General features: G+C 49.4%; 1 protein-coding gene across 1 annotated transcript; it reads left to right on the forward strand.

The window, feature by feature from the left end:
- The first annotated feature begins 241 nt into the window (after positions 1 to 241).
- fgfr4 (fibroblast growth factor receptor 4) lies at positions 242 to 13841 on the forward strand. The gene is made up of 21 exons (XM_089016614.1): positions 242 to 786; positions 1739 to 1943; positions 3911 to 4080; positions 4160 to 4310; positions 4398 to 4448; positions 5158 to 5418; positions 5551 to 5640; positions 5713 to 5879; positions 5974 to 6097; positions 6794 to 6984; positions 7052 to 7190; positions 7280 to 7473; positions 7544 to 7689; positions 7950 to 8071; positions 8152 to 8262; positions 8379 to 8569; positions 10636 to 10758; positions 11819 to 11889; positions 11968 to 12105; positions 12188 to 12293; positions 13293 to 13841. The coding sequence occupies exons 2-21, from the start codon at positions 1853 to 1855 to the stop codon at positions 13467 to 13469; spliced, it is 2814 nt and encodes a 937-aa protein (XP_088872740.1). The 5' UTR covers positions 242 to 786; positions 1739 to 1852; the 3' UTR covers positions 13470 to 13841.
- Positions 13842 to 14258: the final 417 nt, after the last annotated feature.

Below are 14258 nucleotides of genomic sequence, written 5' to 3' on the forward strand. Positions count from 1 at the left end.
TGAGCATTGCAGCAGTGTTTTTTTTTTTGTTGGTTGAAGAGATGAGTGTGTTGCGGGGGGGCATCGAAGAAAGGTGGGGGCAGAAGTACCCCCCCCCCCCTCCCACGACCCCCCCCCCCCCTCTGACATACACGCGCCCTCCCCCAGCCACTCGGACCATTGTTGTTGTGGCCGCAAGCAGTGCGCGTCGCTCGCTGAGGTGGCGGCAGTGCAGTCGGAGCCGAGCTGCAGCGACGACGCACGCGGACGCTTCTCCTCAAAGTTTTTCACCCCCCCCCCCCTTACCGCGTCAACCGAACCGAACCTTGGCGGAGGTCCACTTAGACCACGCGCGCATAAAGCGAGTTGGAAGAAGAGGACCCAAAAGGGACACCCGAGGACGCCGCGTAAAAGACAGAGAGAGAACCGGCTTTACCCCCCCCCCCCCTCCAGCCCAAAAAAGACGCCGAGTCCAAGACGCTTAAAGCGGACAACATTCGCGGAGGTCGTCGGGGGAAGGAGCCTAGCAGATTCCCCTTGTGTGGACCCCCCTTCCATGGATGTACTTTGAGTGATTGTCCCCCGCTCCTCGCACCAGGGGCCCGGCAGCTGTCGCCACTCAAGGGGGGAGGAGGCGGACTAGGGTGGGTGGGGGGGTCGCTGGTGACTGGGATGGATTTCGAAGACTGCCAGTGACAAGAAAAGTGATTTTCTTGTCGCTGTTTTTTTTTAAACGCAAGTGGACTACTCAAAAACTGAATGAGGATTTCAACATTTCAGGGTAGGGGAAACGAGTGACCCCAGCCGGTAAGAATACAAAAACTCCTTGAACTCCTTGAAACTTTTCGTCCTTATTTATCTCGTTTGAAATTCGTTGAAACGAAAAAGCCCGTTTGCGAAATGAGCGCTTTAGACATTGAACCCGACCTGGAGAGCGCCCGACCGACCGACCGACCGCGCGCGCGTGTGCGTTAGCGCTGGGCTGTAGTGCGCTCGGAGTTTGGACTTTAGGACGCCTGGCAACTTGTAAACGTCCTGAAAGAGGGATGCTAATCGCAGCTCGGATCGATTCCCCAAACTTTGGGTTTCTTGGTTCTTTTCCGATCTTATTATGGGGTGCTGGAAACCATCCGTTTCGTGACTTTGGGAGTCAGATTGTAGACGCGTAATCCGTATGAGGACCGGTTCACCGCTGGAGTGGTCACAAGTTGCGTCATTGGCGTGAGCGATGCAAAAGACAGTCAACCGGTTTATCTCTGGCTCATTTCCATGAGAAGGCCGCCAGATAACTCCAGATTTGCATGGAAGGGAGTCGAGATGTCAGGCGGACTCCAATCCCAGATGGACTCTTTAGCAAAGTCAGATATAAGCCAGAAGGTTTTACAACGCGGATATGATCAATTTGTCTGAAAACGTCGGCGAGAAAGCAAGCAGATTGATCAGACGGTGTTGGACTTTCGTATTCCGGGTCTCCCTGGCAAATTTCAAGTGTTTTCTTCCCTCGGTCATGGCCCATTAACCCTGGTCGGCCCTTAGCGCCGTCCATTGACAAACACCAGGCGGTAACCGCCCGGCCCCTCATTCATGGCGCAGAGGGAGAGCCCTGGACTATGTAGGACGGAAAACACGAGTGGGACAGTTCGTGAGACAGCTCGCGGGACATCTGGTTTAGAATGCGACTGCTCCCAGTCCAAACAGTCGCTCTTTAAATTGAACCGTGCAGAAGACCTGGTCCTCATTTTTCATTTTGCCTTCCCAGGTTCAAGACTTGAGGACCGGTGACGTCGTCGATGCCAGGAGCCGGCGGGTAAAGCCAGGTCTGGGCTTCCCGCGTTGACGTCGTCGCCTTCCAACGTGCCTCGAGAAGACCGGCATGGCGAGACTCTGCGCGTTGTGCCTGTTCCTGCTCTGCTGCTCAGACCAGCTATGGGCCAGGTCCCGCGACGGATCAGCAAGAACCAAAGGTAAAGACGCGGACATTGTTTTTGAGAGTGAGACTCCCGGATCCGGCAGTGGCAGGAAAGTATCTTTGGCTCTTGAATATCAAGGCCGAGATCAGGTTGTAATTAGGGCACTGGTACCAATCTATCAGCTTTGTTATAGAACCTGAAGACAATCCCGACTCGGGTTGTCTGGACCTTTGCCTGAGAGCAGGAAGAACCTTAATTTGGCTTTCAGGTCTGTACCGCAGTCGTTGTTTTCTGTGGTCCCCTTTGGCGGCTTCTTTACCACCAGATTGTGGTGTTCGAAGCACCCTGGACTTGGTTTTCAGACATGATGCACACAAAGTCCCAATTTCGAGTCGTCAATCAACCTAACTTGTGTTTTTCCAATGTGGGAGGAAGCTGGAGTACCCGTAGAAAGCCACCCTAAGAGCAGAGAAAACACGCAGACTCCACACAGCGCGAGCAGAGTCGACATTCAAAGAGGCACTCAGGACTGTGAAGTAGACATGCGAAGCATCGGGCCACCCCTGAGTCAAAAACACCTTGGTTTCCGCCCAGTTCCCTTGACTAAACCGCAATCTGGATGCGCTCCTGGATGGCAAAATGTAGATTGGCGTCAGGGGTGGGGTGCCGTGGAGGTGTCAGAGTGTTCCCGCTTGGTTCAATTCCAAAGTAAGTTCAGTACTTCCACTGTAAATACCGAGTCCCGTCACCTCCCGCGAGATGGAGAGCAGAGGGCGCAAAGTGTGTTTTGGCTGCCTGGAAAAATGCTACCCGATCTGCCGCGAGCCCTGAGGCTCGGAAGTGTCAATCTGCCGGGTCGCACGGCAGCTGCAGAAGAAGAAAAAGAAGAAGAGGGAGGAGGAAGGCAAGAGTGATATTTTCCACAGATGGAATTTAATAGTGAGTGGTTTTAGGGTCTCCGGGGACTGGTAAAGGACAGGGTCCTTGCTGGGGGTATCAAGCCCTGAGGTGAGGATAGCTGGGGCTTGATCCAGAGAAGCCCTGGTGACGTTATTCACAAGGTACATGAAGGAAGAAGGATCGGAGGTGGTTCAGGATTTGGAGGGTAGATTCGGTCAGCTGAGGTCAGCACATTTTAAGGCACCCTCCTCGGCACTGAAGAGCAATAAAAATGGTGGGGGCAACATCAATGTGCAGTGACCGTGCCAAGGAATCTGTAACGTTGAACCCCCCTCCTTTTCCCTACCGGGGGTGCATCCACTGGTCAGGCCATTTAGTGGGAGCACCGACGGCGAGTAGCACTGGCAGCCCGCCACCCGGTCGCCTGTCTCGCAATTTGTTTGTGTTTGTGCCTTGTTTTGTTTGCCCCATTTGCCTCGGGGTGATCATTCACACCCCGCCGCAAGTTCACCAGCAGGACACGGCTGATCCCCCGGCCCCTGCAAGTTCATGACCACGCGTCCCCAAGCATCTCCTGAACTTTGTGAATCAACAGATTTGTGTTTCTGTGTAGTCTGCCGTTTTGTGTAGTCTCCTTGTAAGGCTCAATGTTGCGATTGTGCGTTTTGTTCCGAGTACATTAGCGCCGTGTGTACTTTGGGGCAGTTAGTGAAGAAGGACTTCACTCTGACAGGGGAACAGATTGCCTTTTCACTAAGCGCTCGCAGGAAGCAATCAAACAGAAAATTGCCCTGGAAAATTGCTCGTTCTGAGTGACTGAGCGGTAATGGAGGTCCGCGGTCAGGGGGGAGCGCATATGTTGCTAGCGCAGCAAGTGACCCGATGAATGGAGTCCACTGTGGCCGATGGTGACACGATAGTAGCCAGGTTATCTTCGCACTCCATCGCCACTTCCTGGTGGCATTAAGCGGTCTCAGTTGGATAGGAACACAATGTTCTTCCGACGCCGGATGTTTCAGGGGAAGGGGGGAGGAACAAAAACCGGAAGGATGTGCAACAGTGCTTTTGATCTTTACACCTTCAGGGACCCGGATTAACATTGGGTTTTTTTCACCTTCCAGCACTTCAGATGTCCAGACCTCTGATCGTGGCAGGTTACCCGGAAAACATCACAGTGACGGTGACCGGTCAAGCCAAGCTGCTGTGTAAAGTCCACCGGCCGGGATCCACGAGGGTGCAGTGGTTGAAGGTGGAGCCTGGGGGACCGAGACCAGGCCTCAGACCCCTCACGGTGAGTGATGCTCAACTGCCTGACCGTCAAAAAGTAGCCTCTTACCGAGGCGCCTATCTCAAAGCTACCTTGTTTTCAGCCCTTACAGAGCAACGGACCCAAGTTGAACGTGTTGCATCTGTCTGACATCAGCCAGGAGGACGCCGGCGAATATATCTGCCTGGCCGAAAGCAAACACAAAGGCAAAACTGTCCAAGCCATGCAGTCGGCGTGGCTGGAGGTCCGGCCAGGTAAGATGTCACCCGTAAGTCTGCTGGATCACGAGCAGTCAGACAGAAACATCATTGGTTTTCTAACACGTCTACCTTCTTGCGCAGGTCCCATCGTTCCAAAAATAGTGGACGTGACTGAAACGATGATCGCGCAAGGTAACGTCATGCGCCGGAGCTTTTCCTCAACTAAAATTAGGTGGATACGTTCATTGGAAATGTGAGAGCAAGTGAGACCTGCAGGTCTCCAGTGACCCTTCACCACCCCCCTTTTTGTCTTTGCGCTCGGTGTACTGTCACACCGCGACATGTTCATTAGCTTCATTCTCTCCTACTCAGTCCTAGGCTCTGTTTGTTTAAAATGAACCGAGGGGAGGGAGCTTCACGGTGTCCGCTCGAATGCTCACCGTCCCAGGATAATCCACAAAAGGGACAACAAAATGAAGCAGCTCAAGGGAGTGGGTGGCGGGCGGTAGGGTCAGGTCGGTCACTCAGTCCTCATCTCCATGGCAATGTCATTTGTTGGTAGGTGCGGGGGTGGGGGCTATCTCACTGAGCGGCGAGGGCTCGCCAAGTGCTAGCCAACATAGGGGAATGTTTTTTCATTCGGGGTAGTTTTGTTCAAAATTTAATGGCCTTAAGAAAGAGTTTTTGGTGACCGTTCAGCCTGTTTGCGAATGTCTAGAGAACATTTTTGGAACCTTTTGCAACCTTGTATGAACTACACTCTGGCAATTCTTCAACAGGGGGTGTAACCCTCTGCCTAACTCAGCTTGATTCATCCGCAAGTAGTTTCTGTCCTGAGGTCCAAAGGCAATGTTATCCTCGGTGGACGTCCACCATAACCTTTTGTGCTCATTCTATACAGACTCCCTGATTGATGACACGACAGAGCGTCTCCTGCTAGAGCCGGGCGACGTCCTGAAATTGCGCTGTGACACGCCCACTCGGCCCGGCATGGCGGTCAACTGGTACAAAGAGGGAAATCGGCTGGTGCCGGCGCCCCGTATCCAGATCCGTGGCGCTGCCATGGAGATCGCCGACGTCACAGACGAGGACTCGGGAGTCTATGCGTGCGCCTTGCGCGGAACTAGAGGGCCTGTGAAGAACTTCACCGTCACTGTGACCGGTAAGAGGCAAAGGAAATGACTAATCCGCACCGTAGCATTGGCGGTACAGTGCAAGTTGTGTCCAGCCAAGACATGGTGGCTCAAGGAATGGCAAAAAAAATCAGCTCCCATTAATACGACTCACTTTGTAGACTCGTTGGGCTCAGGGGACGATGACGAGGACAATGGCCTGGATGACTCACCGTCCGAGATCGAAAACGACCAAGTTTACCTTTCTCGAGGTGCATTACTCGTCGGCGGTGTATCAAGTTCACCCGGACGCTGGGAACTGACGCATGGTCTGGTCTTGGCAGGTCCTTACTGGACCCACACCCAGCGAATGGACAAGAAGCTGTATGCCGTCCCGGCTGGCAACACGGTGAAGTTTCGGTGCCCGGCCATGGGTAGTCCCATGCCAAGTATTCGGTGGCTGAAAAATGGCAGGGAGTTCAGAGGAGAGCACCGTATCGGGGGCATCAAGGTAAATAGATTTCCTTTCTTCCTTGAATTGCCCATTTTTTGAATGAGTATGACTCATTTCCTGATATTTTGTTGTTTGTTTGGTTTTCTGCAAGCTGAGGCATCAACACTGGAGCTTGGTGATGGAGAGTGTTGTGCCTTCAGACAGAGGAAATTACACCTGTGTGGTGGAAAACAAGTACGGCGCCATTTCTCACAGCTACGTCCTTGATGTCCTAGGTAAGATTCCGAGATTTGAGGTCAGTCCGGGGAGGAGGTTGGCGCGTTGTGGGGGTTCGCCTGGAAGAACATTTTTTACAGCTTCGGAACTGGCTCGTGCATGCAAAAATGCTAAAAAGTAATGTTTCCCCGGGCTGAGGTTGTAAACACTCAGTCCATAAAACGAATGGCATCTTAAAAGTTTGGATTTCAAGGCAAGTCGTTGCCATCTGACTGAGCGTATTCATGGAAGCCCCAGCGGCGGTCATTACTTGGCTCTTGTGGAAAAAAGCATCGTGGCTCCAAATGAAAGCGTCCAGTGTGAGGGAGAGGATAATCGGTGAGAGTGGAGAGGGGAGGGCGAAAGGTGACGCGGCGCCTAGCTTCAGCCATGGCGCAGGGGGGATGCGGACAGTCAGGCGTCCAAAGCAGTTTTCTACCTGACCTGTGACTGTGGATAGAGGAGGGCGGTGGGCTTGTTTGCTCATTTGCTGGCTCTGAATCCACAGCGGGGTCAGTTTCCCTTTCTGGGCTAGGACGAGGCGGGAGAGGACTAACGAGACACTTAACGAGATCAGAGAATGACACAAACCGCTGATCAAAGGGGACCCCGGTGGCCTTTCTTTTCGATGTGCAGTATTTGTGAAAACATGCCCCGAAATCCGTTTTCAAATAATGAAGGTAGCTCGGGTTGGACCTTTGTTCTTTTCCCTTCAGAGCGCTCGCCCCATCGGCCCATCCTGCAGGCCGGCCTACCGGCCAACACCACGGCAGTAGTGGGCAGCGATGTCCAGTTCCAGTGCAAAGTCTACAGTGATGCGCAGCCACACATTCAGTGGCTCAAACACATCGAGAGGAACGGGAGTAGATACGGACCTGACGGGACACCATACGTGCAGGTTCTCAAGGTCGGTGAACTTGGCATCCCCGCAGTCTTGAAAGCTTGCAGATTTTGACCCCTCTTTTGTCACGTAGACCGGCAGTCTCAACATGTCCGAGGTGGAGGTGCTCTATCTGTCCAAAATCACAACAGAGGACGCGGGAGAGTACACCTGTCTGGCCGGAAACTCCATCGGTTTTGCCTACCAGTCGGCTTGGCTCACCGTCCTTTCGGGTAAAGGAAAAACCAAATGCCCGACCGATGCGACAACCCTTTCGGCGCCACGTTTGAACAACTAGCGTACGGTTCCTAACTATCTGCAGAAGAAGAAGCCGCAGACTCCCCGGACGCCATCGAGACCAAGTACACGGACATCATCATCTACGCCTGCGGCTTCCTGGCTCTCATCATGGCCATCGTCATTGCGGTTTTGTGTCGGATGCAACTGCACCCCCGACGGGAGCCGTTTGATGCCCTCCCGGTCCAGAAGCTTTCCAAGTTCCCGTTACGCCGGCAGGTGGGGGATCGCGGCAAGACGTGGTCTTCCATTTGACAGCTCAAAAGCTCACGTTGACTCTTGCTTTTAGTACTCGGTGGACTCCAACTCATCGGGGAAGTCCAGTGCGTCTTTGATGAGGGTGGCTCGCCTTTCGTCGAGCTGCTCTCCCATGCTGGCCGGAGTGATGGAGTTTGAATTACCCCACGACCCCGACTGGGAGTTCCCCAGGGACAAGTAAGATAACCTAAAACGACATCTTCCATTGTAGCTTACGCGAAAATCCGCCAACTCTGATAGCTGCGTCTTGACCCTCAAAAAACATTTTTCTTCGGTTGGCGGGACTCGGCCGTAAAAATTTAAATTGCAGTTCTCCGGTCATGCAAGGGACCTAAAAAGGAACCTATGTTTGAAGAAACCGGAGCCCCATATTATGGCGGCTGGGGCAGAATTTTCAAGTGCTCTTATTTTTAACCGACTCCCGTCCTGTCCTCCAGCTTGACGCTGGGAAAACCTCTGGGGGAAGGCTGCTTCGGCCAAGTGGTTAGAGCCGAGGCCTACGGCATCAACAAGGACTCTTCGGAACAAGCCACGACTGTGGCGGTGAAGATGCTGAAAGGTAACAATGCCGACTTTCAAAATTTGCAACCTCAAGAGATTAGTTTGTGCCCGTTTGAACCTTTGTTTCGACTGCTCCAGATGATGCCACAGACAAAGATCTCGCTGACCTCATCTCCGAAATGGAGCTGATGAAGGTGATGGACAAACACAAGAACATCATCAACCTGCTTGGAGTCTGTACCCAGGAGGGTGAGTTGGATCCACAACGGACGATCTGAACATGGGGCGGTCAGAAGCTAGACCTTCTGGTCCCAAACAACAACTGAAGCAAACCCCGTTCCCATTCTCCTCCCCTGCGGAACCAGGACCCTTGTACGTCCTGGTGGAGTACGCCTCAAAAGGCAGCCTGCGCGAGTACCTGCGAGCCCGACGGCCTCCGGGCATGGACTACACTTTCGACGTCACCAAGGTGCCTGAGGAACAGCTCACCTTCAAGGATTTGCTGTCTTGTGCCTACCAGGTGGCCAGAGGGATGGAGTACCTGGCTTCGAAACGGGTAGGTTTGGACTTGCAAGTAGATTTGGGCAGTTTCTCAGTAGGGTCAAGCACAACAGTTATTCTGGTGGCTAAAAGGGATCCGATAAACATTCTTTCACCCTGAGACTTCCCAAAATCGACGAGATTGCGGTTCCTTGAACAATGAACCACAAGGCGGTATCGCATTTGGATCATTGCGGACTGAGAGTTCTAGGTTGTTTATGTATCGCAGAAGCCGGATGTTTTCTGGTCTGTGGTTTTGGACCACTGGTTGCGGAATCCGATGCTAATGCGACCACTAGAATGCATTTATGAGCCCGGATAGGAAGCGTGGCCGACAACACGGGAACACCAAGCCTCAAAATTGGACGGCCCAAAAGGGTCAAAATACATAAAAGTCCTCCAGTTTCAATCGAGGGATCTTCATGAGAGCTCCGCCTTCACATCTCTCGTCCAGATGGGTCTTTTTTATTTGCTATATTCTTGACCCCCCCCCCCCCCCCTACCCCAATCTTTCTTTTCTTGTCATTTTCCCAGCTTGCCCTCTGCTCTCACTCATCAAAACCCTTCTTTGTCTGGCAGGCCGCCTTCTCAGACTCCAGTCCGGTTTACTCTCCTCCGTCCATCTGTCCGTCCCCGCCGTCTTCGGGCTTTTGTCCCTTTTAGCACCGCCATAAATCTGTTAGCAAACAGACTGTCTGGGCGGAGGCATCGGGTTTCTGGGCTGTGAGGCCACTGCCGGAGTCTCAAAGTAACCCTCCATTATAAGGAGGCCCGCAAACCAAAGGGCCTTTGGTTTGCGGGCCTCTCGCAAAGTCTATTTCGAACCAAAACCAAAATAAGCTTAAATGATGCCCATTCAAGACGCATAAACTGGGTCTTTCAAGCACACGCCCACCTTTCCCTTGACACTCTAAAAGAAGGTATTTGCCTCGAGTACAAGTCGGTCTGGATAATGACATTTCGGTTCGGATACAAAAATAAATACAGTGATACCTCGGCTTACGAACGCTTTAGCTAACGAACTTATCGCATACAAACTATTTTTTGGGAAACACATAGAGCGCCACAATGAGTGATGTGGACTGCAAGGTTAAAATATCCCATCAATCAGGCTCCACAAATAACCCGCAACAGCCATCTGTACAATGTGAAGAGAAAAGACAAGCAAGGGAACCCGCTATTAATGAAGTTTCTAGTGTGTCTGCTTGCATGCTGTTGCAATATCACAACTTCTAAAATGCACAACCCAGAGCTCCTTGAGACACTTTATGCAAAAAGCTATCAACTCAGCTAAACAGAACACAATTGATGAGGAACTAGGTAAAATTATCGCCGAGAAATCACGCCAACTTCACTCCGATATCGTCAAGAGGCAACCTGGAAGTTCGTCATCCATTGATGATTTCAAGGCTAGCCAGTGACGGTTCGAGAACTTTAAGCGTCGTACAGGGATTCACAGTGTCATTCGTCATGGTGAGCCAGCCAGTTCTGACGATAAAGCTGCCAAAGCTTACAAGGAATCATTCCTCAAGATGGTGGAAGAAGAAGGCGACGTTCCTCATCAAGTGTTGAATACTGATGAAACTGGCTTCTCCATTCCATCAAGCCATCAACGACCATCAGAAAGGTCAATAAAACCACTTTATTAAACAGTACAGTTTATTTCTTTAATTATAATACCAAAGCACATTTGTTATAAATAAAATAAGGTATATTTTGTGTAGTTTTAAGGCTTAGAAAAGTAGAAAATTATGTTTTATGGGGAGCTGGGAACGGATTATTCTCATTTTAATGGTTTCCTATGGGAAATTAATTTTTGGGATACACACTTTCCGCCTTATACACATTTTCTGGGAATTAAGTTCGTAAGCCAAGGTATCACTGTACATAAAACCCCAACTTGAGATGAACCAGTCTCAGATTCTGGTCTAAATTTGTTAGTTTGAGGGAGTTTTTTCCGACACGGAGCTCTGGTCCCGAATCCTTAATCATACTCTGGTCTCAGTTGGTTTGAGTTCCTGCACGGAATTGAGTCTAGAGTCTGAAACAATCGGCCGACATCCCTCCGTTTTCATTTGGCAGTGTATCCACCGAGATTTGGCGGCCAGGAACGTCCTGGTGACGGAGGACAACGTGATGAAAATCGCCGACTTTGGCCTGGCGAGGGGCGTCCACCAGATCGACTACTACAAGAAGACCACCAACGTGAGTCAAGACCCCATTTTGGCGCCGTACTGTACTTCCAGACGCCAGTCAGACCTCCAGCTCTTGATTGGCAGGCAGCGGAATGGGATGTAATTAGAAAGGAGGGAAAGCCAGAAAGGGGGGTGGGGGGGGGTCTGGTTTTAGCCAAACCGGAGCAGGGAGGCGTCTTTTACAGTCAGACAATGAAAGTCGGGCCTTTTTAAATACTCGCAGCTGCGTTGGCACGGCAACCCGAGGCAGAAAATGGATCGAAAACACAATGAAATTTGGACTCGTTTCAACTTTATTGATAGTTCAATGGCACAGTGTAAATTGTGCATTTAAAGGACAACCGACACCAAGTTGCCTCCATAATTTGTAAAAATCACTTCAAATGACTTCTACTGAGCATATTTTACACAGATTGCAGCTCATATAGCTAGATTGTTCTGACCGAGAAAGCGACCCACAATGCATTTTGGGTACTTTGTTTGGTCTGAAAACTTCGTGTGGATGGTGAAAGTAGAAGGAAAAAAACAAATAACGCGATGGTGAATCGTGTGTTGCACCAAACTACTATTTGATACTAGTTGACACTAATTCCCAGCGGACAAATCAGCCCATTTCCAACGGAGCTTGGGCGCCATCTTGTGCATTTTCTGGGCGCTAATATAGGTGGCTGGAATTGACACGGAAGGACGTCTTTAATCGATTGCAAACATGTATGCTTTCCTCTTCAGAACTATTTGAATCATATTCATAACTGGATGAGTAAAAAGAAAGCATCTTCTCCGAATCGGAACTCTTTGAAGCCATTGTTTTGATTCTGGAGCAAGGCAGTTTGTGACCCAAAGTGACATCACGAACAAGGGGGCGGGACTTTCAGATTCCGCCCAGTTTCAAGCTCATTTTGTAGCAGTTTTGGGACACTTTTAAATCATTTTGATTGGTGTTTTGCTTTTGACTAAAAATATCAGCCTGCGTGTTTTGGCTATTTTAGATGCTATAAAACGTTTTTCTGATGTCAGTTAGCAAACCAAAAAATGCTGTCGGCCGTCCTTTAATCGGTATCTATACACAGGGACGCCTTCCGGTGAAGTGGATGGCACCCGAGGCCTTGTTCGACCGGGTCTACACCCACCAGAGCGACGTGTAAGCGCTACCCATACCACTTCGGACAGTCACAAATGATACAAGTGTCGTTCGCTAAGCGCTCACCGTATTCGGCAGGTGGTCGTTCGGCGTGCTAATGTGGGAGATCTTCACCCTGGGGGGCTCACCTTATCCCGGTATTCCGGTTGAGGAGCTCTTTAAGCTGCTGAAAGAAGGACACCGCATGGACAAGCCGTCCAACTGCACGCATGAACTGTAAGTTGAGAAAACGCTGGCTAAAAGTAAGACGTCGGTCTACTAGCGGCTATTTAGCGGGTGTGTTTTTGTGTCTGTGAAGCTACATGATGATGCGCGAGTGCTGGCATGCGGTTCCCATCCAGAGGCCCACCTTTAAAAAGTTGGTGGAGGAGCTGGACAAGGTGCTGCTGTCCATCTCTGATGAGGTCAGTGTGTTATCTTCTATGCTAGGATGAGACAATGCTAATGTTAGCTCATGGATGGAAGGCAATGAACGGGTTGACAAACTGGTCCGGAAAGCAAATGAAGCTATGCTAACTAGGCTCGGTCAACTAAAATCAAATACAGTGATACCTCAGCTTATGAACGTTTGGTTCCCAGAAAGACTGCAAGGCAAAAAGTGTGTATTCCAAACATTAATTTTCTATAGGAAACCATTAAAATGAGAATAATCCGTTCCCAGGTCCCCGTAAAACATCATTTTTCTCCTAAATTAAGCCTTAAAACTACACAAAATATACCTTATTTTATGTATAATAAACGTGCTATTGTATTGTAATAAAAGAAAAAAACAGTACGGTATAATAAAGTTGTTTTATTGACCTTTGTTATGGTCGTTGATGTATAACTACAATGTATTATTATTAGTAGCTGTCTATTAGCTAGCTAGTTGATCTATGTAGCTATGATTGAATGTGAAAGCTAGCTAGCTGTCTTTTAGCTAGCTAGCTGAATAGCTAGTAGTATAATGTCAAGCTTGCTAGCTATTCATTATTAGTGCTAGCGAGCTATCTATTAGTTTTGAGCGTTTTGAACGGCACTATAAAGCGAGCTTATTAGCGCACTTTCTACTAGCTAGGCGTGTGGTTGCCGCTGCTCACCGGCAGGAATAAAACTTATCCTGTGACTGTAACGTGACCTTGAGAGTTTTGAAAGGCGCTTAGAAATGAAATGTATTATTATTATGAGCTATCTATTAGAAAGCTAGCTATTAGCGACACAGCTATCTAGCTAGCTATCTATCTATTAGCTATCTTTCCTTGAGAGTTTTGAAAGGCGTTTACTACTAAAATGTATTCTTATTATACTCCAGTTGTTCTCGGCGTAGCAAATCAGCCCTCGAACCGTAAAATCGGGCAACCGAAGCGCCTTAATGGCGGTTTCCCCTTTAGCGGCGTATGTTAACACGCGTGTTTTTCCTGCAGTACTTGGACCTGTCGACACCCTTCGAGCAATACTCGCCGTCGTGCGAGGACACATCCAGCTCGTGCTCGTCCGACGACGACTCGGTCTTCACGCACGACGCCTTGTCGACGGAACCGTGCCTGCTAGGCTACCAGGTGGCGCTACCCCGCCAGGACACCAAGACGGCGCTACGCTAAGGACGTCTTTTTGTAATGGACGGATGTGTTTTTTGGACAGCTACATCCGGGAACTTTTTGGGTAAACAGAGGACTGAAAAACGCCACTCGCCCCAAATGTTATTTTTGTTTTTAAAAAGACATTTTATTTTGACAAGGACAAATAAATATATAGATTTTATTTTGCTATGTTTAAAAAAAAAAGAAGCGATTGTTAATTATAAATCTCTCTATATAAGATTATTTTACTTTGGTGTTGCTTATTTAAAAGGAAAAAAAAGTCTTAAAACTCAGGATGTCTTATGCTAAAAAAAAAACAAAAGAAGTTGGAGGAAGTGTCTGAATGGATGATTTCCTGTGAATATATTACAACAATAAAATATTGGATGTACACCCTTGTGCGAATTAATTGCACCACCCTGTGATCTTATAATTTGCTAGCCATTTGCTATCTATTAGCTATATGGCTAGCTATTTGCTATCTAGCCAGCTATCTATTCACTATCTAACTGATTGGCTATCTAGCTAGGTATCTGTTGGCCATCTATTAGCTAGCTAGTAAATTAGCTTGTTAGCTTTCTATCTATTTGAGTTACTTCCGGGTTGAGTGAACGCTGGTGCGTGTGGCTTCCGCTGCTCACCCACAGAAAAACTAATTGAGAGTTTTGAAAGGCGCTTAGAAATTAAATGCATAATAATAATAATAATGGATTATTATTATTGTTATAAGTTTTACTGTGGGTGAGCAGCGGCAGCCACACGCGCCAGCATTCACTCAACCCGGAAGTAACTCAAATAGACAGAAAGCTA

Source organism: Hippocampus bargibanti, linkage group LG16 (genome assembly GCF_051943395.1).
Source record: "Hippocampus bargibanti isolate YZ-2025 linkage group LG16, ASM5194339v1, whole genome shotgun sequence".
NCBI classification, from domain to species: Eukaryota; Metazoa; Chordata; class Actinopteri; order Syngnathiformes; family Syngnathidae; genus Hippocampus; species Hippocampus bargibanti.

Bases quoted from the DNA above. Each gene is read 5' to 3' on its own strand.
- fgfr4 (XM_089016614.1), top strand. From the start codon at position 1,853: ATGGCGAGACTCTGCGCGTTGTGCCTGTTCCTGCTCTGCTGCTCAGAC. The intron at 6,985-7,051 runs GTCGGTGAACTT...TTTGTCACGTAG, and splicing joins CATACGTGCAGGTTCTCAAG to ACCGGCAGTCTCAACATGTC. The intron at 12,106-12,187 runs GTAAGTTGAGAA...GTGTCTGTGAAG, and splicing joins TCCAACTGCACGCATGAACT to CTACATGATGATGCGCGAGT.